This window comes from Peromyscus leucopus, chromosome 10 (assembly GCF_004664715.2).
Source record: "Peromyscus leucopus breed LL Stock chromosome 10, UCI_PerLeu_2.1, whole genome shotgun sequence".
Classification (NCBI taxonomy): domain Eukaryota; kingdom Metazoa; phylum Chordata; class Mammalia; order Rodentia; family Cricetidae; genus Peromyscus; species Peromyscus leucopus.
In genome coordinates this window covers 17,074,725-17,094,223 of record NC_051071.1, presented here as the reverse complement: position 1 = coordinate 17,094,223, position 19,499 = coordinate 17,074,725, and the positions used below count along the sequence as shown (strand labels likewise).

Below are 19,499 nucleotides of genomic sequence, written 5' to 3'. Positions count from 1 at the left end.
AAAAAATAATTTATTAAAAAATAAATAGAAGTTCTCTACTTTTCAGCAAGGCCACTAAGAATATGGGAATATTAATTAAAAATTGTCAGTGTATAAAAAACCTTAACTAACTGAAAATGACACTACAAAACTAAGTTACTGCTTAGTTATTTTAATCTTTACAGCTGTCTATTTTTGATGCTCAGCTGCTATCATAATGAAGACAAGTACTTCCGTGTGTGTGTGTGTGTGTGTGTGTGTGTGTGTGTATGTGTATACATCTGGTAATTTTTCAAAAACTTATACATAATCCACATACATCTCCAAGAAAGTTTCATTTACCATTGTAAACACTGATTTATTAAATAATAAAGTAGAAGCATTAAATTTCTCACAGAGAAATCATGATCAGAAGTCCTATCATAGATAGTTATTAACAGCTATGAAACCGTCTGACTGAGATTCCATCAAAGCAGTGCAATGGGAGCTGAATGCACAGCAGGGTTCGCCTGTGCTTTGGCCTTTCTTCGAACCAGTGCTTCCTGCCTTTTCCGTTGAATTTCTTCGGGGGAGTACTTCCTGTTCCTCTCTTCTTCACCTAAAAATTAAACAAAGCATAGGGATTAATCTTATAACCTATAGGTCATCCTGAATATGGTGGAACTTTTGCTTTTTCATCGCACTGGTTTGACTATTAAATAGCACAGAACCATTATGTATATAATCACATATACACACATAAGATGGAATGTTCCAGGTCAAGAGGATGCCAAGTCCCTACCCAATACCCGCAATTTAAGTATGATAAAAGTTTAAGGTATTTAAAAACTGATTTTTGAAGACTCAGCAAATAATTCGTGTGAACAATGACATCTAACCTATGACTATAGAAATTTCTTTAAATACCAGATTTTAAATGGTACAAAAATATTGGTAGATACAGTAAAAACATTATGGCTTAAACCGTCTACCAATCCTTCAAATATAGCTGAGTGGTGGGTCATGTTTGTAATGCCAACCCTGGAGATGGAGGAAGATCAGTGAGCACTGTCTGCAGCTATGTACTGAACAAGGTCATTTTGTGCTACACAAGACAGTCTTGGGGGAAAAAAGTGAAGGGAAGGCAAAGAAAAGGAAAGAGACTCTAAATAGCTATGAGGGAAAGCTGAATACTAACAGGTACTTTTTTCATTAAAATAGTCACAAGGTTTACATTTCAGTTATCAGAAATATATTTGAGTGATGAAATGAAATCTCTCACGTCAAATTGTGTGGGAAACATGGAGGTCCATGTACTCACAGATAAGCACCAAGGGAACCAAAAATCTTAAACAGACCGAGCTATTTCTTCAAAGGAAGGGATGCATAACTTGTTATTCACCCAGAAGAGTGGGAGCTGACACAGTAACAGTCTGGAGACTTGGGCGTTAAACAAAAATCTTCCCCCAGACCCTGAGCATGAGCTTGTCAATCTACAGAACCTATTTTTATGCAAAGTGTCACATGTAGTCTATCTATAGAACCCATTTTTATGGAAGATGTCATACGTACTTTACAAAGAGTTTCCATGAAGTCACATCTTCACCATTATTGTGCACATGGGATTGAGTTAATTATTGCAGAGATACCTGCAACACTGGCCATTTATAACTGTTCAAAATTTTATTTTTATTGGAGAATGTATCAGAAAATTTAAAACAGTAATCTATATGTGTATTATGTGTGTATGTGTAAGTTGAAGCTTTAGATTAGAAACTATTCTCATTTAAATGCCATGTACTATCTAAGAGCACAACCCTAATAAACATTTATGAAAACTTACTGATTAAACCATAACCTTTTAAAGAATCTGTATTATCATTAGAGGAGAAATATTTAGGTAGTGAAATCACAAACTTTTTACACAAATTTATCTTGTTGATGAAAGGAGACTCTAAATATATCATGTACCTACTTTCTCTCTTGGTATAACCAGAAATGAGAAAGGATAAAGAATTTTTATTTCAAACCAACTCCTCAGAACTCTGATATCTATCATTTCCAAAGCTAGACTTTAGCTATTTTCCATCCCAGAGAAATACCAAAATACATTTTATAAAAAACAAGTTACTAATCCACAATGGTATAAAAGAATACAGCCTCATTAAAAAGGCTTCCAATTGGTTTGATAATATGGGAAGTAATTTCAAACACATGAAACCACACTATAAACTTCTGATTTAAGGAGAGCCAAATGCTTCCCCATCAGCTCTTTCTCTAACTCACTCACTCTCTCACATTTTATACATATATCAACCACTTACAAAGTCAAACTGCTGCACAGTACCAAGCAACTAAGTTTCTTAAATTTTTATTTTATTTTATGGCATAAGGGCCAGCAATTATTACTCTCTGTAGGACCAAAAAAAAAAAAAAAGTTAACTTTTGATACCAAAATGCTTATTCTAACTGTTCAACCCTATTCATTTTACATAAAGTCATGCATAATATTGTAAACAGATCAGAGCTTTATGAGTTCATGAGTCACACTTTCAAATCTGGTATTGTTCTCATGAATTTTTTAAAAACCACTTTTAAAACCCCTTGATTTCTTAAATCAAATACAAAATAGAAATACAAAATACAAATACACTTACGACTTAAATTTTTAAAAATGATTTTTAATGCACCAGATGTATAAAAAGAGGCTGCAAATTTACTAATAACTCTGGCCTAAAGCCACACACAGGTAGATGGATTCTGTCTCAAGGATATTCCTTGGAGACCAGTTTGTGATATATCAAAGGGAAGGAGAATAAGAACAATACAAAACACTTGCGAGGGCAGTATTAGGCAACAAGATCAAACAGTATTAATAAATCTAAAAGAAAAACTACTAAGATGAAAGGTAAGTAGTACATTTACAAAACAATGCAGATAGGAATATGTCTTTACTGGAGCTAAAAGTATATGTCATAAATTCATTTAAAAACTCTGACCAATCAGTTATAATATATTTACTTGAAAATAAACTTAGAATATTTACAACTATTTATAATAGATTGACAAAAATTTTCAACATTTCAAAACACACTGGGATGTCACATGGAAAAATACTGTATCAAAATTTGTTTAGCTTTTTATAAGGAAATCTGGTGATATCTGTCAAATTTCACAACATTCTCTTACATCATATTTTTAGGAATTAACAGATACAAGTACACAAGGTTCAGAAATTTGTACAGAAGAATTCCTACTGTACTGTTTACAATTGCAAAAAACTAACCCAAGCTTCCATCAATATAAAAACAATTCTTACCCAACCTGAACAACCATATAATTTAATATACAATACACAGATACTAAAAGGACATAAGGAAACCTACAGGTACTAAAAAGAAATGAGTTATAATTTCTTAAGGAAATACAAAAATCAAGCATGTATCATCCAATTCCATCTATTTAATTAAATCAATGGATATAGAAACACACCTTTTTTATATGCATAAAAAATCCTTCAAGACAAAAAGCATAAAGACTTGAAGATAAAGTTGAGGAATAATAATAACTTCTCAGAAAGTGTATTCCAACAGCAATTTAAAAATATGATTGCAACATATAATACCTCAGAGAAATAGACCAAACCAAAGCATTTGTAGTCTAAGAGAGGGAATAGACTAAAGGCATTGAAAGCACATTCCATAAAAGTCAGGCATTAAATATCCCAAATATAGGCAACGAAATACTGAAAGTTGGCAGAAGTAGCAAGTTACATGCAAGATAAACCTACCAGAACAACAAACTTCTCAGAAAAAAAAAATTATGAGATAGCATGTCTGATGTATTTCAACATTAAAACAAATTACCCATCAATCAATATTATTACACATACATACACACATAGCAAAGTTATCCTTTGAAGTTGAAGGGCAAACAAAAATTTTCAATGATTAAAATCAACTAGAACAATTGATGACCACTAAGCCATCACTGCAAATGATGGTAAAGCCATGATTCTCAACCTTTCTAATGCTGTGACCCTTTAATACAGTTCTTCACGTTGTGGTGACCCCAACCATAAAATTATTTTCACTGCTACTTTATAACTGTAATTTTGCTACTGTCATGAATTGTGATGTAAATATATTTTCCAATGTTCTTAGGCGACCCCTGTGAAATGGTCTTTCGACCCCCAAAGGGGCTGCGACCTACATGTTGAGAACCACTGTACTAAAGGAATACTATGCACAGATGAAGAAAGATTAACAAGTACAAGAGCTCCAGAAATAATAAATTTTAGAAATAACAAATTTTTAATATAAGCTAATGAAACAAATGAGTTTAGAAAGGAATCAAGCAGTTGTAAATGGGTATACCAGAATCTTTAAGATGAAAGAAATTTCATACTGTGGAACAATCACACTAAATGTAAACAGTTGTGACTCTCCAATTAGAAGTCACAAAGTTCAGAAAGGATTATATAGAACAGGATCTAAGTATTTGTTGACACAAAAAGAATGAAATTACAAAGTCAAAATGAATCTGAAAGCCCAGACAACAATGCCAGACTTCAAGCCAAACTGAGAGGGTATAAAGCAGCTAACTGTGTTAATAAAGGGGACAATCCATCAGAAGATATGATGAAGGCTGAGTGTGGCAGTAATCCCAACACTCAAGGGGAATAAAATCAAAGGACTGAAAATTTTCAGTCTGCCTGAGGCTGCATGAGTTCCTGGACAGCCTAAACCAGAGAATTCTATCTCAAAATCTGAAGTAAAACAAAACAAATAAACAAAAATTTGGCAGCCACATGATGACTCAATGGGTAAAAAGGCTACATCTCATGATCTGAGTTCAAAAACTGGACCAACATGGCAAATAGAGAACTGAGAAGGTTCTCGCCACAAGACTGATGGCATGAGTTTGATCACTAAACATGGCAGAAGAGAGAACTGACTCCCTGAAGTTGCCCTCTGATCTCCACTTGTGCTGTGGCATTCCCATCCATCTTTGTTAACAAGTCATCTTAAGAAATAATAGGACAGAGAGATCTAGTCACAAAGGATTTTAGTACCATAATATTTCATTTTTGTCAACAGACAGACCTTTCAAGCAGAAAAATAAATAACAAAACCAACTCTCTGTGTTAACTATTCCACAAATCGAAATGGATTCAAAGGACAAATACAGAATATTTAACTCAACCACTGCAGAACTTTTCTAGCAACCAATTAGACTTTCTCCAAAACAGATGTTACATCGTAAGTCTTAATAAATACACACACACACACACACACACACACACACACACACACACACACACACACACACGAGGAAGGGGGGGAGGAATAATTTCTTCTCTTATCAGATCCATGGGAGGGTGATATCAGATTCATATGGGAAAGGTGGGTCACTCAAGAAATGAGGAACTTAGAAATTTCTAGAATCAAGTAAAAATGAAAACAACTTAATAGAACATTTAGAATAGCTAAGTCATTACTAAGATAGAAGTTTAAAAAAAAAAAAGGAAGTTTATAGCTATGAGTTGCCTATAATTGAAAACATCAGAGATCTTAAGTAATTCATGTTCATTCTACAAAGTCAGTATTAACCTTGATATCAAAACTAGATAAGGATGTAACAATACATTTTCTGGAAGAATATAGCAAAATTCACTTAATAAAATAATTGGCAAATCAAATTCAATAACATATTACAAGATCATAATCAAGCTGACTTCATTCCAGGGACACATACATGACTCAGCCTACACAAACCAACAAACACAACATAGCACATTAAAAAAAAAAAGGATAAGAATCGCATGATCATCAACAGATATGGGAAAAGTTTTAGACAAAACTCAACACTCCTTCACGATGATAACCCTAATGAATCTAGGAATAGAAGTATCATATCTCAACGAACTAAAGAACATATGAGACAAACCTACAGTCAACAATTATAGTGCTGGAAAATTGGAAGCATTTCCTTTAAAATTAGATATGAAATAAAGTTGTCTTCTCTCTCTGCTCTTATGCAATAAAATGCTGGGTCTCTCAGTCACAGCAAAGAGGGAAGGAATAGGAACAATAGAAGTCACCAGATTACTTTCATTTGTTAACCATACAATCACATACATAAAGGGCTCCAAAGACATCTCTAGAAAACTCTTAGATCAGATAAACATTTTCAGTAACACAGCAGCATAAAAAAACTAATACATAAAAACTAGTAGATTTTCTGTCTCAAACTAAGAAATCAGCAACAAAACCAAACAATAAAACTCCAGAAGTAAAACTACCAATGTAGTGAAAGATCTACACATGACAACCACAGAACAATGAAGAATTTAAAACACTAGAAGATGGACACATTTCCTACGTTCATGCACTAGAATTAACGCTATGAAAAATGGCCCTATTACCAAAATGGGTCTACAGATTCAATGCAATCCCATCCAAACTCCAATGACATACTTCACACGACTAGAGAATTTATATAGATAGATTCATGTGTGGGCCCAGACACACAAAGACAGACAGACACACAGACACAGACACACACAGACTCTCATTCTCTGTCTGCCCCCCTTCTCCCTCCCTCCCTAACAGCTAAAGCAAGCCTAAGCAAAATGAGTAATGCCAGAGGCACAATAACAACCTGATTTCAAATTCTGTTAGAGTCACAGTAACTAAGTCAGCGTGGTACTGTCACAAAAGCAGACATGCAGATCAATAAAATAGAAGACTAGGACCCAAACAGCTTATTCTCTACTAAGGATCTAAAAACTTACATTAAAGACAGTTTTGCTTTTTTTTTTTTTTTTTTAAACAAATGGTGCTGGAAAATTTAGGATATCCACATGTAGTGTCTCTCATCCTTTATAAAAACCAATTCAATATGAATCAAAGACATTAATGTAAGTTTTAAACTTTTGAACTACTGGAAATCAGTTAAAAACACTTCAAAATCCAGGGATGGTCAGGAGTTTCTGGAAAGAACCTCAATAGCTCAGGGAAAAAACAGCCAGAACTGGCAAGCAGAATTGCATCAAATTATAAAGTGTCTGCATAACAGAGTAAATAGTAACCACAGTGAAGACACAACTTAGATAATGACAGACACTTAAACAGGGGCTAATATTCAGAAAATATAATGGATTCAACAACTAAACAGCAAGAAAAACCCAGATAACCCACAGAACAAATGGCAAATTAAGTAAAAATCCCAAACAAGTACAAGTAAGCCAACAAATTTATACATTAAAAAAACAAAAACAAGACCTTCAACTTCTTTAAACATGAAGGACATGCAAATCAAAACTACTCTTCATTTGAGTGCACCTCAATTAGAATGGTTATCAAGGTGGGGGGAAGACAACACATACTGGCAAATGTCGGGAGACAGGAGGAACCTTTATACTCTGGTAGTGGGGAAAAAAACCACACACCTATCTATACATATTAGTGTGATCACTAGGGCAATCAACATAGAGGGTACTCAAAAAGCTAAGGCTAGTTACACTATTATTGGTATATTAATGAAGGGATCAAAATAAATATTCAATACCAATGTTTATTACAAAAATATACATTCAAAATAGCCAAGTTGTATGACAAACCTTATTGTCCATCAAAGAATTACTACAGGATGTAATGAACAACAAAAAACGACATGAAGGGTGACTATTTGGAAAGAGGAGGAAGCCAGTAGGAAAAGGAGTAATGGGAAGCAGTAACTATGACAAAGTTACATTATATACGGGTATGAAAATGTCATAATCTGCTGGGTGGAGGTGGCGCATGCCTTTAATCCCAGCACTCGGGAGGCAGAGCCAGGCGGATCTCTGTGAGTTTGAGGCAGCCTGGTCTACAGAGCAAGATCCAGGACAGGCATCAAAACGACAGAGAAACCTTGTCTTGAAACACCAAAAAAAGAAAATGTCATAATCAAACATCACTTTGTATAAGCTGATTAAAAAAGTTTCATGACATACACCAAACTGATAACAGTGGTTTTCTCAGATAAAATTACTCCAAATTATAATATACTATTTTCTTACTTTTTAGTATGTGGGACAGGTTAAGGAAAGACAATTCAGAGTTTTTCAGATTATAGTTTAAGCTTTAGATTTTATTTGAAATATGAGTCATTCATTGAAGGTTTACACATATGTTTCCTTATGTGAGTTAAAAAGTCTATTTTGCTTTTCTGAGAATTAGAATCTAAAGGGGACACAGAGAATTTAGGGTGGTAAGAATATTATAAGGTGAACAGTTTCAAATTAAAATTTTTGAGGTGTGATTAATGAAATTTATTGAAGGAATAAAAAACAATCCCAAAAAAGGATGAATTGAAAAGATTTAAAAAAGGTTGTATCAAATAACATTAATTTTGTCACAAATGGCATTGAATTGTATATCAGATACTAGTTATACCAGTTAATCAAAACAAGTAACTAGCATTAATACTTTTCAAAGAAAATTATTTCATACATACCTTTAGAAGATGGTTTCAAAGACTCAGAATATTTTATTGAAGATTGCTGTTGATTAGCCTCAAACAATGAATTGACAGTTTCCTTTTTTCCAAAATCCTGCAAGATTTTGCTAACAGGCATACTTCCTGCTATACAACTTTGATTTAACTGAGAAAGAAACTGCGGATTTTTTGTCTTAAATGTAAATTTTGAAAACTTCTGTATTTTGCTGTCATTCTGAGCTCTATCTGCTAAGGTGCCGTGGGATAGTTGATGGGTACTCAACTTATTAGTAGTCATTTCTGTGCTCTTAGGACCCAAACTAACATTCAAACTTGAACTTCCTGCAAGAATAAATTTTGAGCTATTCACCTGTAGTGGTACATGTTGATGATCATTTGAATTCTTAGGGCACACAGACAAATTTGTTGTAGCATCCAAAATATTGGGATAATCTCCACACGTGTCTCTTTTTTCCACCTTTACTGATGGATGTATCAGTGAGTTCTTTGGTAAGGATGAAGGCACTGAGGAACCGACAGGATTCCAATGTGTAGAAGGCACTGCCTGGCTTCGTTTAGATGCAGTCCAAGTATTTCTGGATCTGTGTTTGGGAGTGTTATTTATACTTTCTGCTTCCTTGCTGCCCTTGTTTTCTTGCTGAGTTAGTCTTTCAATGTCATCACATGCCTGACATAGCAAATCATCATCGACATCATCTGCTTCCCAGGTAGTCTCTAACTCATGGCATGCTTTAATCATTTCACTGGCCACCAAAGGATCATTCCAGTCATCAAGGGAAGAACTGAACTTTGATGCATTAGTCTGATTTGCAATACAAACACTGTTTTCTTTACCCAAGGATACAGAACCAAGGGGGCAGTATCAATAATAGGTGCTTTCAAAGGCAGGTTAACATTTTTTTCATTAGGGTATCTTGAGTATGAACCAGAATTGTCAGAAGCACACACATTAAATGTACACTTGCGACTATCTTCTTTTACTCTTATAAGATTAGAGACATCAACACAACCTTCATTTTTAATGTTATTGAAAGATTTCTCAAACCTCACTTTACTTCCAGTTAATGGTAACTTGCTTGATTCATCACTTGGATGTGATAAAAACCTATATCCTTCTGAATTTCTTAGTTCTCTGTTACATGTCTTTGATGGAAGATCCAGAGTTACTTTTGAATCTCTTAACTTTCCATCTAGATTCTTATTTGTTGTTGACGTGATTGTATCATTTTGAGCAATAACAGTACAAACTGCCTTCTGACCAGTAACTTGGGCAGTTGTAGAAGGAAAGAGTTCAAGCATTTCAGCATTTTCCATAAGGAAAGGTTCATTGCCTAGTAAGCTTTCCCAATCGTCCTCAAAATCACTAGTAGTCAACCCATCAAGATGTTTATTCGAAGCTTCTGGCTTCTTCGCACAGGGAGTCACACATGATTTCTGCAGTAAGGCAGTATCTACCTGAGGGGAAGGTGATTTCAGAGTTTTATCTGGCAAGTTTTCAGTGAGCAGAGTTTCATTAGTAACTTCCTCTTCTATTAAGCTTCTTTGCTTTACAAAGGTAGTTTTACTATTGTTCACAAAAGCATCTGGCAGATCTTGGCTTAGCTGTCCACTACACATCTGAGTGGAACCATCAAAAATAGCATTAAGGGCTGCTTCAACATTTTGGTCAAAGGGTTTCTGAATTCTGTCTTGCTCCTTTGCCACAGATATCCTGGTGTTTTCTTCCATTTGCTTCTTTAATAGAGCACAACTGATTTCAGGAACTGTATCATCTGTCTCTGTCTGTGCAGAATCTTGAAGGTTGTGCAAATGTCCCACTTCTGAAGTTGTCTGGATAAAATCATGATTCTTCACATCTTGTTCTTGAATCACATCAAGTTCTTCCATATTTTTATCAAACTGTTTAGCCAATTTCATAAGTTCTTTTTCTCGATTTTGTGTTTTTAACCTATAAAAACATTGAAACATTTTAATTAAAAAACTGTGTAAAAATTATCATTTGGTGTATTTTGGTGTGACAAAACACCAAAATTTTATCTCTCAGAATATGTTTTTAATTCCAAAATTTTCTATATCAAAACAGAGACGTTTACTATTTTGGTTTATTCCAAAACCTACAATATTAGTAAGCATATCTGCCTCACTGGAAGTACAAGAAGGTAAAGTCTTAACTCACTTTGTGCAGCTGATTTTCACTCTTGACTTTTCTTTGGCTACACTAGGAGTACAAGGAATAGCAGTGTCGCCAATCCACACACCCAGCATAGAGTTTGTCACTGGTTTCTCATCCTTTGAAAGAGGGAAGAAAAAAAGAACATAAGAGCACCATAAAAGCAACCTCCACCCCATCCCCAAGAAAAAGGAAGGAGAGGTGAGACTAGAGAAGAAGGAGAATTCTGGTGATAGTCATTTAACAAACTCAAACAATGGAAACTGGAGAAAGGCTGTAAACTGTGACCCATTTATGCTCCCAAGTAAAAAAGAAATATTCAAACTTTTATAAATATTCAAACCATATTTATAAAAACCAAGGTTTGATATATATTACCAATCAAGTACATTTTAGTGTTATATACATATAAAAGAACGTTTTATAAAAGGGAAACATTTCAGTTGTAAGATACTCAAAAAATCTGAACTAACTATATAAAAACATCAGAACTGAAAATAAGAATATATTCAGAGGCCAGGCGGTGGTGGCGCATACCTTTAATCCCAGCACTTGGGAGGAAGAGGCAGGTGGATCTCTGTGAGTTCAAGGCCAGCCTGGGCTATAGAGTGAGTTCCAGGAAAGGCACAAAGCTACACATAGAAACCCTGTCTCGAAAAACCAAATAAATAAATAAATAATGTGTGTGTGTGTGTGTGTGTGTGTGTGTACACACACACGTTCAAAATTCTTTCTGTAGCACTGATTCCAATTACTCTTATTCTCACTAACTCTTTATCTAAGAACTGGGAGGTCCATCTTGACTTAAACTGAGCACAGATAGAGTAATGTCAGAACTGACTAGAACTTTAAAACAAGGTCAAGGCTAAAGCTAAGAATAGAGAGACAGACAAAAAGACAAAAACAGAAAAACTTCAAGTAGGAAGTCATCTTAAACTAGGATGTTTTTGCTGTATTTTTTTCAGTCCCTTAGTCACAAAGGTAGTTACAGAATGAGCATTATATTATAAACCAGCAGTTCTCAACCTGTGGGTTGCAACCTGTGGCAAACCTCTATCTCCAAAAACATTATATTACGCTTTATAACAATAGCAAAATAACAGTTATGAAGTAGCTACAAAGATAATTTTATGGTTGGAGGTCACCACAACATGAGGAACTGTTTTAAAGGGTTGCAGCATTAGGAAGGTTAAAAACTACTGTTGTAAGATCATATAAGGTTAAAAAAAATGGCCTTATTACTAGATTACAGGTTATTTCAATTAGAGCTTAGAATTCACCATAGTGACTCTAAAATCATGCTGGGCCAGGGAGATGGCTCAATGGGTAAAGACAAGTTGTCCTCTGATCTTTACAAAGTGTGTGCCCACGTGCATGCATCCATGAAAACAAAACTTCTTTAAAAAGTAAGTGCTGAGCCGGGCGGTGGTGGCGCACGCCTTTAATCCCAGCACTCGGGAGGCAGAGGCAGGCGGGTCTCTGAGTTCGAGGCCAGCCTGGGCTACAGTGTGAGTTCTAGGAAAGGCACAAAGCTACATTGAGAAACCCTGTCTCGAAAAACTGAAAGAAAAAGTGCCACTTTATACTTATTTGAAGGTTTTGGTGAAAGACTTCTCTAATTTGGTGGTGAAACAAGAAGCAGTTTTCTTACAGCACACTTGATCTACTTTAGTTTTGCGAAATAACAGTATCAGTTCATTTCCCTGGTAGGCTAGGTATTTCCTGATTTGTTTGAACAACACTTACATAACATTCTTCATGATTTAATTATAGAATCTGTCCACATACTAGTAAATGAAATTCATAGAGTCTGAAAAAGTCATGACAAAATTATGTACCCACTCAAGTCTATGTATTATGTACCCACTCACCATGTATATAACACGAGTCCTCTGCATGTTTATGTACTCCTTATAAGAGCTTATTTTAAATTTATAATTGTTTCACTATTAGGATAAGAATTTATACTGTATCAAGCTGATAATAGAAAAATTAATAAATAAATAATAATAAAAAATTATAATTATATAACTTACTAAGTAAATTCTAGGTGCCATACAAGTTGTCTAAACCTTCAATTGATCTTAATGAGCACACTGTATAGTTACATAAATGATGAAAATAAACATAGCACCTTAAACACCACGTATCAGAAAAATGGAATGACTAATACGCAAACACATATCTTAAAAATGAAATCTGAAACCATTATGAGGAAATTGAATCATCTGAAGATAACTAAGAAAATCTCAAATATCTGCAATTATGATAGTATGACACTTTTCAAAAGATCTTAATGCTGCCAACAATGAACCTGCTTTTGTTTTTGTTTTTTCAAGACAGGGTTTTTCTGTGTAGTTTTGGTGCGTCCTGGATCTTGCTCTGTAGACCAAGCTGGCCTCAAACTCACAGAGATCCACCTGGCTCTGCCTCCCGAGTGCTGGGATTAAAGGCGTGCGCCACTGCTGCCTGGCTTGAACATGTTTATGAATGCTCGTTAATAGACAAAATAAACTAATTAGGAGACTCCTAACTAGCTAGGAGACTGAATAAACTAATCCCAATGTAGTTTTCCAGGACTCAAGCTACCACTATGTATTGTTGCCATTTCTTCACCAGTTGCTATTTCCAGCTCATTTAATAAAAGAACCAACAGGACACTCAACTGGCCAGCCCGAAGACATCTTATTCTGTTATTTGACTTAGTTAATGAAGATTTACTGTTAACACACAAAGTAATAATATTACGGCATAAATGTACTCAAGAAATGAAGTGTTGATACAATGAGTCAAACCAAGGTAGTAGAAGGAGAGAACTAACTCCAAGTTGTCCTGACCTCCACACATGCTGTGGGTATGCATGCACATGCATGTACATATGTATGAGAGCACTCACGCGCGCACATACATACAACATACACACACACACACACACACACACACACACACACACACACACACACTTTTAAAAATGTAAAAAGAAAGAATTTAAGTAAAGAAAAGAAACTCAAAACAGTTGACGTTCTGGATCCATGCTTCTTACTAACAGCAACAGGAGTAACACAAGGAATGACAGTTACTGGAGTCCTTGTGCTAAAAGATTCCCTAAAACTACTTCTGTTTCACGCAAGCACCACAAAAATTACAAGTGAAGAAAAGACATCTTTCAAGATGGGTCTATTACAATAAATAAACCATAATTAATTTATTTGTGGCACGCTATAATTTATTGCAAATTTTATATAACTTAATCTTAATAAAATCTATGGAAGACAGCAAGGTGCATAATAATTCTACTTCATGGTTGAGTGAACTGAGGTCATGAGCATTTAACTGACTGATGGGGGTGTCACACAGAGAAGAGGCTGCATGAGGCCTCTATCTAAACCCAGTAATCTCTCCAGTTTTAAGTGTTTCATGGTGGTAAAATAAGCCAATGGATCTTACTGAGTAAGAGCGCCTGCAATAGGGAGAATCTGTACCATAGACAGCGAACAAGCCCTAACAACAAAGACTGAAATTTACATTGCTTGTTCTATTACACAACTTACTCAAAATATAATGTGGAAAATGCATCATGGTGTTAAAGACAACAAAAGCAAAACTCTAGTCAATAGTTACTACTCCAAGAGAATTAAAACAAAATGTCTACTTGTATCTGCAGGTTCCACATCTATCTAACCAACAACAGACTAAAAATACGGGATATATACAGACACTTTGTTATTATTCCCTCCACAGTACAGCATAACAATTAACTGTATTATTTAAGGAATAAGTAACCTAGAGATGACTTAAAGTACATGGGGCGGGCTGGAGGCATAGCTCATGGAAGAGCACTTGCCTAGCAGAAGTGAGTCCCTGGGTTTGAGCTCCAGCACTGCAAAAAAAATAAACAAAATAAATAAATACAGTATACGGCAGGATATGCACAGGTTACCATGCAAAACCACACCATTTTATGTAAGGGACTCCAGAATCTGCAGATCTGGGTATTCAAAGGCGTCATGAAGCCAAGTCCCAGGGAGAATAAGGGATGACAATATTACCCATTCTATACTTTGCTCCTTTTTTCAAGACATGCACTCAGAAATAGAAAAACTACGTGTAACCTTTGTTGCTCTAAATACATTATTTTGAATACGAAAGAGGAAACGAGCATACAGTATACGATGTTTGCTGTTTTAAAAATCACGAAACTTGCTGTAGTTACCTGAGGTGCAATACGGCTGACAATGTGTGAAATCTCATCAGTGTATGTACTGGAAATCTGCTTCCTTCTTCCTTTACCTAAAGAAACAGGCATTTCTATAAACCTTAGACCAAGATTTTAAAATCAGCTGTTACTTTTTAGAAAATGATTGTAATCGGTGCAACTGAAATGACTCCGCACAAACATCACGAGCAAGTTAGAGAGAAAATTACACGAGATTCAACTGTACTGAAGGTTCTCATGTTACCCGACCACAATTTTACAAACACTAATCCTTCAACAAGCACGTAATGACATAAAAATCTTAACAGATTACCTAACTGTTTGGTCAGTGGAGAATTTTGATCCCAGAAGATATCAGTCTGTCCATCTGGATCGTTAGGAGAGCTGAAGGCACAGGATAATAAATCCGTTTTCACAACTCTTGTTGGTGTCTTATACTTTTCTGTATAAAATGACAGTTGTCACATTTTAAAATTACCTCACAAGAGCCGAAGTCAAACAGCAGATTAGACAAATTAATTTTTATGTCCAATACAAAACTTGTCTCTTAAAGACAATTACTTTAATCACAATAGAAATAAAAATGCCTTAATACTTTATAAATGCCTTAATACTTCATAGTCTTTTTTGAAAAAAATTTCATAGGTCCAGAAATGATACCACCTGGTCATTGAGTTACTATCGCACGGCTTCCATACTTAAAGTTCCTTGTTGCTAGCAGATTCATCAAAAACCTCAAAATGTATCCAAACAGAAACCCCTGTTAAAGTCTTTTAAGCACCCACCCCCATCAACTCTACCCAAATTTTATATTCCAATTAACCACTCCAAAAAAACACTAGTGATTTGTTTCTAGAGAAACTAGAGGTTTGGGCATTTAGCTCAGTGGTAGAGCGCTTGCCTAGTAAGCGAAAGGCCCTGGAAAGCACTTGAATTTTTACAAATTTATTACTCTTTCTCGGGTTTGTTCTGTCACAGCAGAGGCAGGCTGGGTAACAGAAGTTGCATTTTAAGAACACACCTCAGGAAAGGTTATGAGTCTGGCCCTTATTTGGTTAGGACCAAATCTTTAAAATCTAACCCAAAAGTTATCAGAAAGGAACCGAGTCATTGATTTGCTGTTCTAACCGGATGTTACTTCTAGCAAGTTCCGGGAGCAAAGGACAGCTTTGAGGTGACCCTTTTTGTTAAGCAAAAAAAAAAAAAAAAAAGCAGCTTAGGTGCCCAATCCCCCCAGGGGTAGCTCAAGGCACAGGCTCCGCCCAGAACCCGGCTCAGACAGAAAGCAGCCGCCGCCCAGTTCCGGGGACTCCCGCCCCCTCCAAGCCCCGGGCTCGGCTCCCCGCCCACTCCTCACCACCCTCTACCCCAGGGTCCGCTCCCCGCCCACTCCTCACCACCCTCTACCCCAGGGTCCGCTCCCCGCCCGCCTTCTCCTCACCCCCGGGGCTCCGGCCGCTGTCAGCCGCCGCCCGGCGCTGCTCCCGCCGCAAAGGCCGCGCTCCCGCCCGGCAGAGCCGGGAGTCGCGGGCCGTCCGGGACCACCGGGACCCCGGCTCCCCCGCCGAGCAGCAGTCCTCGGCAGCCGCCCTGCGCGGCGTGCTCCTCCGCGCAGGGCTGTCCGCATGCTTCCTTCGCCGACTCATTCCGCTGGCACTCTCCTCCTGCCGCATTCACATTTTGCTACCCAGGGACTGTGCAACGGCTCTGCAAACATCCCGCGCGCCAACAGCCATCGCCATCTTTGCAAGCAGGGCGCGCAAAAGGCGCTGGCGCTGATTGGCTGCGTCCTACTAGAGGCGGGGTGGCCGAGCCTGACGCTGATTGGCTGAGTCAGGTCGAGGGGCGGGGTTACGGAGGCTGCCGCAGTGCTGGCGGCCAAGACAGTTCCAACTTGGAAGGTTTCTTTGGAGATGTATCTTCAGCCTTATCCAGCATAGGAGGAATTGCAGAACTCTCCCTTGGACAAGTTATAGGGGAGTAGGTAGTATGTGAGGCAGTAATACAATGGCAGGTTCTTACTGAATTTGCAACTTGTACTCGCTGATTTTGTGTGTCAACTTGAAACAAGCTAGAGTCATCAGAGGAAGGAGCCTCAGTTGAGATCCAGCTGCAAGGCATTTTCTTATTTAGTGATCAATTGCAGAGTGCTCGGCCCATGGTGGGTGGTTTCATCTCCGGGCTGGTGGTCCTGGGTTCTATAAGAAATCAGGCTGAGCAAGCCAGGGGAAGCAAGCCAGTAAGCAGCTCATCTCCATGGTCTCTGCATCAGCTCCTGCCTCCGGGATCCTGCGGTTTGAATTCCTGTCCTGACTTCCCTCAGTGATGAACAGCAATGCTGAAGTGTAAGCCAAATGAAGCCTTTCCTCCCCAGCTTGCTTTTTGATCATGGTGTTTCGTTGCAGCAATAGAAACCCTAACTAAGACATAACTTAAATTGCATATTTCCAAGATTCTAATGATGGTGTGTTACTTGATAATTTAAGAAAATAAAGGATATGGTTTAGGAGGGAATAAAAATGACAGTTCATAGATGTATTATGTGCATAGAAAAGTCCAAAATGTAGGAAAACTTACTAATTTAATAAACTAACAATTGCTGAAAACTGTACATACAAAACAAAAGCTGTCATAATAAGTCAGTGGGAATAAGACAGTGTTTATTTTGGATCAAATAATTATCATGGCCAGGGAGCCTTGATTCAGGTTGACCTGAAAAACATGTTTCAACATAAAAGCATTTAAACAAACTTTAACAGTCACAGCACAAAACACAAAGGAAGCATTTCTCAGGCACTTTGTTGGGGACAACAGGAGATAGGTGGGTTAGAGCAAAGCAGGGAATAATTCTTCCATGGGCTTTAGGTGAGGATAGTTCATGATATCCTTCCCCTTTGTTTGATGGAAGTTGGTGGTCTGCTAATAATCAACAGGATGTTAAGCCTGACAGAGAGCTGGACAATTAGTGGCTAGTTAGGACACTAATGATAGACATAAAGATTATTTGGTTTTATATCTGCAACATTCCAGTTTTCTTTATCACAAAGTGTGCCTGTGTCTTTTATTAAGACCGTGTCTTATGTAGCCCAGTGTGTGCACCCCCTTATGTAATGCAGTCTGGCCTTGAACTCCTAGTCTGCCTGCCTCATTCTCACCAGTGTTAGGATCACAGGTATAAGGCCCCTAATCAGTCAGTCAGTCAGACTTGTAGAATCATCAGTATGGCCTTTTTCTTCCATTCCCAATACAAAGCGAAATTCAAATGCCGGTTGTGTCCTAATAGATTAGTAATAAACAAAATTCTAAGTTTTAAGAAAATATGATTCACAATAGTGAAATTAAAGAGTGCCAGCTCTCTAGACAGAAATATAAAACACCTTTGAAATAAATGGAAGACCAAAATAAAGAAAGGTTATGCTGTATTTGTGGGCTGCTAATACAGGGTCAGTTCTTCCCAAATGTGTCTATAGTCAGTGCTGATACACTTAGACTCTCAGAACAGGGTCCATGCATGTCTAAAGGGGGGGGGATAGCGTTACTCTAAGACATGTATGGAAATGAAAAAGGAGGAAAATAACCAAGAAACTCTTGGTCTCCTGTCCTGACTTAGATTAGTTAAGAGTTAGCACGGTGTTCTAGTGGTGAAGGGATGGACAAATAAATGAACGGAACAGAAGAAATAGCCCTCCACAGATTTCTACAGAAACCCAGACGTGTTTAATCCAAATCTGAAGCATCTGAACAATGCCAAAATGACTTTGGGAAATAACTAGTACAGCCAGATGGAATGGATAATAATACATGTAGTTCTCCCAGCACTCAGGAGGCTGAGGCAGGAGGACTGAGAATCTGAGGCCACCTGGGTTATATTGAGTGATTTTATCTCAAAAAATGAAAAATAATAAGTAAAAAAGTATACATATATATGTATTATATGTATACATCCATATATATAGTTTGCGTCAATATAATTCACACATTTAACAGTCAAGCAATAACAGGGTTCAGAGGTAGGGCTCTGGGGACATGTTTGGATCACGAGGCCTCTGACTCAGTGAGTAGATTAACCTACCAACACATGGATAATTTGAAGACATTGTTGGGAGGTGATTGAACTAGGAGATGGAGCCTGTTTGGAGGAAGTAGATCAACAGGGACATGTCTCTGAATGATGTATCTATTGTGCTCCTCTCCCTCTCATCCACATGTAACAAACTATTCTGCTCCACCACGTGCTCTGTCGTGGTGTTCAGACTTCCTTCCCACAACAATGGAGCCTGCTGACTATGATTTGAAACTATGAGTCAAAAATAAAGTCTTCCCCTCTCAAATTGCTTCTCTGGTGTTTTATCAGAGTGACAAAAAGTCTAATTTAGGCCCATACATAAAATGTGTAAATATTGGCTTGGTAAGAAAACAGAAGAGGCAGTCATTAGAACAGGCTTCTTGAAACAGAAATATATAAACAAACAAAGGTGCTCAACTCAGTCAGAAGATAAAGATCACATGAAAACAGCTAAAATTTAAAAGGCTGACCATACAGGCATCAGGAAAATAAACTAATGGAAGCTATCATATACCACAGGGAATAAAAGCAATTTTTGGTCAAGCAGTCCCACTGAGAGGAAATGCACGGGCTTGTGTATCAGA

The 19,499-nt window shown here is 37.1% G+C and overlaps 1 protein-coding gene across 1 annotated transcript; it reads right to left on the bottom strand.

Annotated features, from left to right (window-relative positions):
• Positions 1-311: 311 nt before the first annotated feature.
• On the bottom strand, positions 312-16,621 carry Etaa1 (ETAA1 activator of ATR kinase). The gene is given in 7 exon segments (XM_028884547.2): positions 312-577; positions 8,461-9,322; positions 9,325-10,411; positions 10,640-10,752; positions 14,847-14,923; positions 15,163-15,291; positions 16,291-16,621. Coding segments are annotated over 7 exon segments (2,631 nt in total). The 5' UTR covers positions 16,523-16,621; the 3' UTR covers positions 312-446.
• Between the last annotated feature and the right edge of the window lie 2,878 nt (positions 16,622-19,499).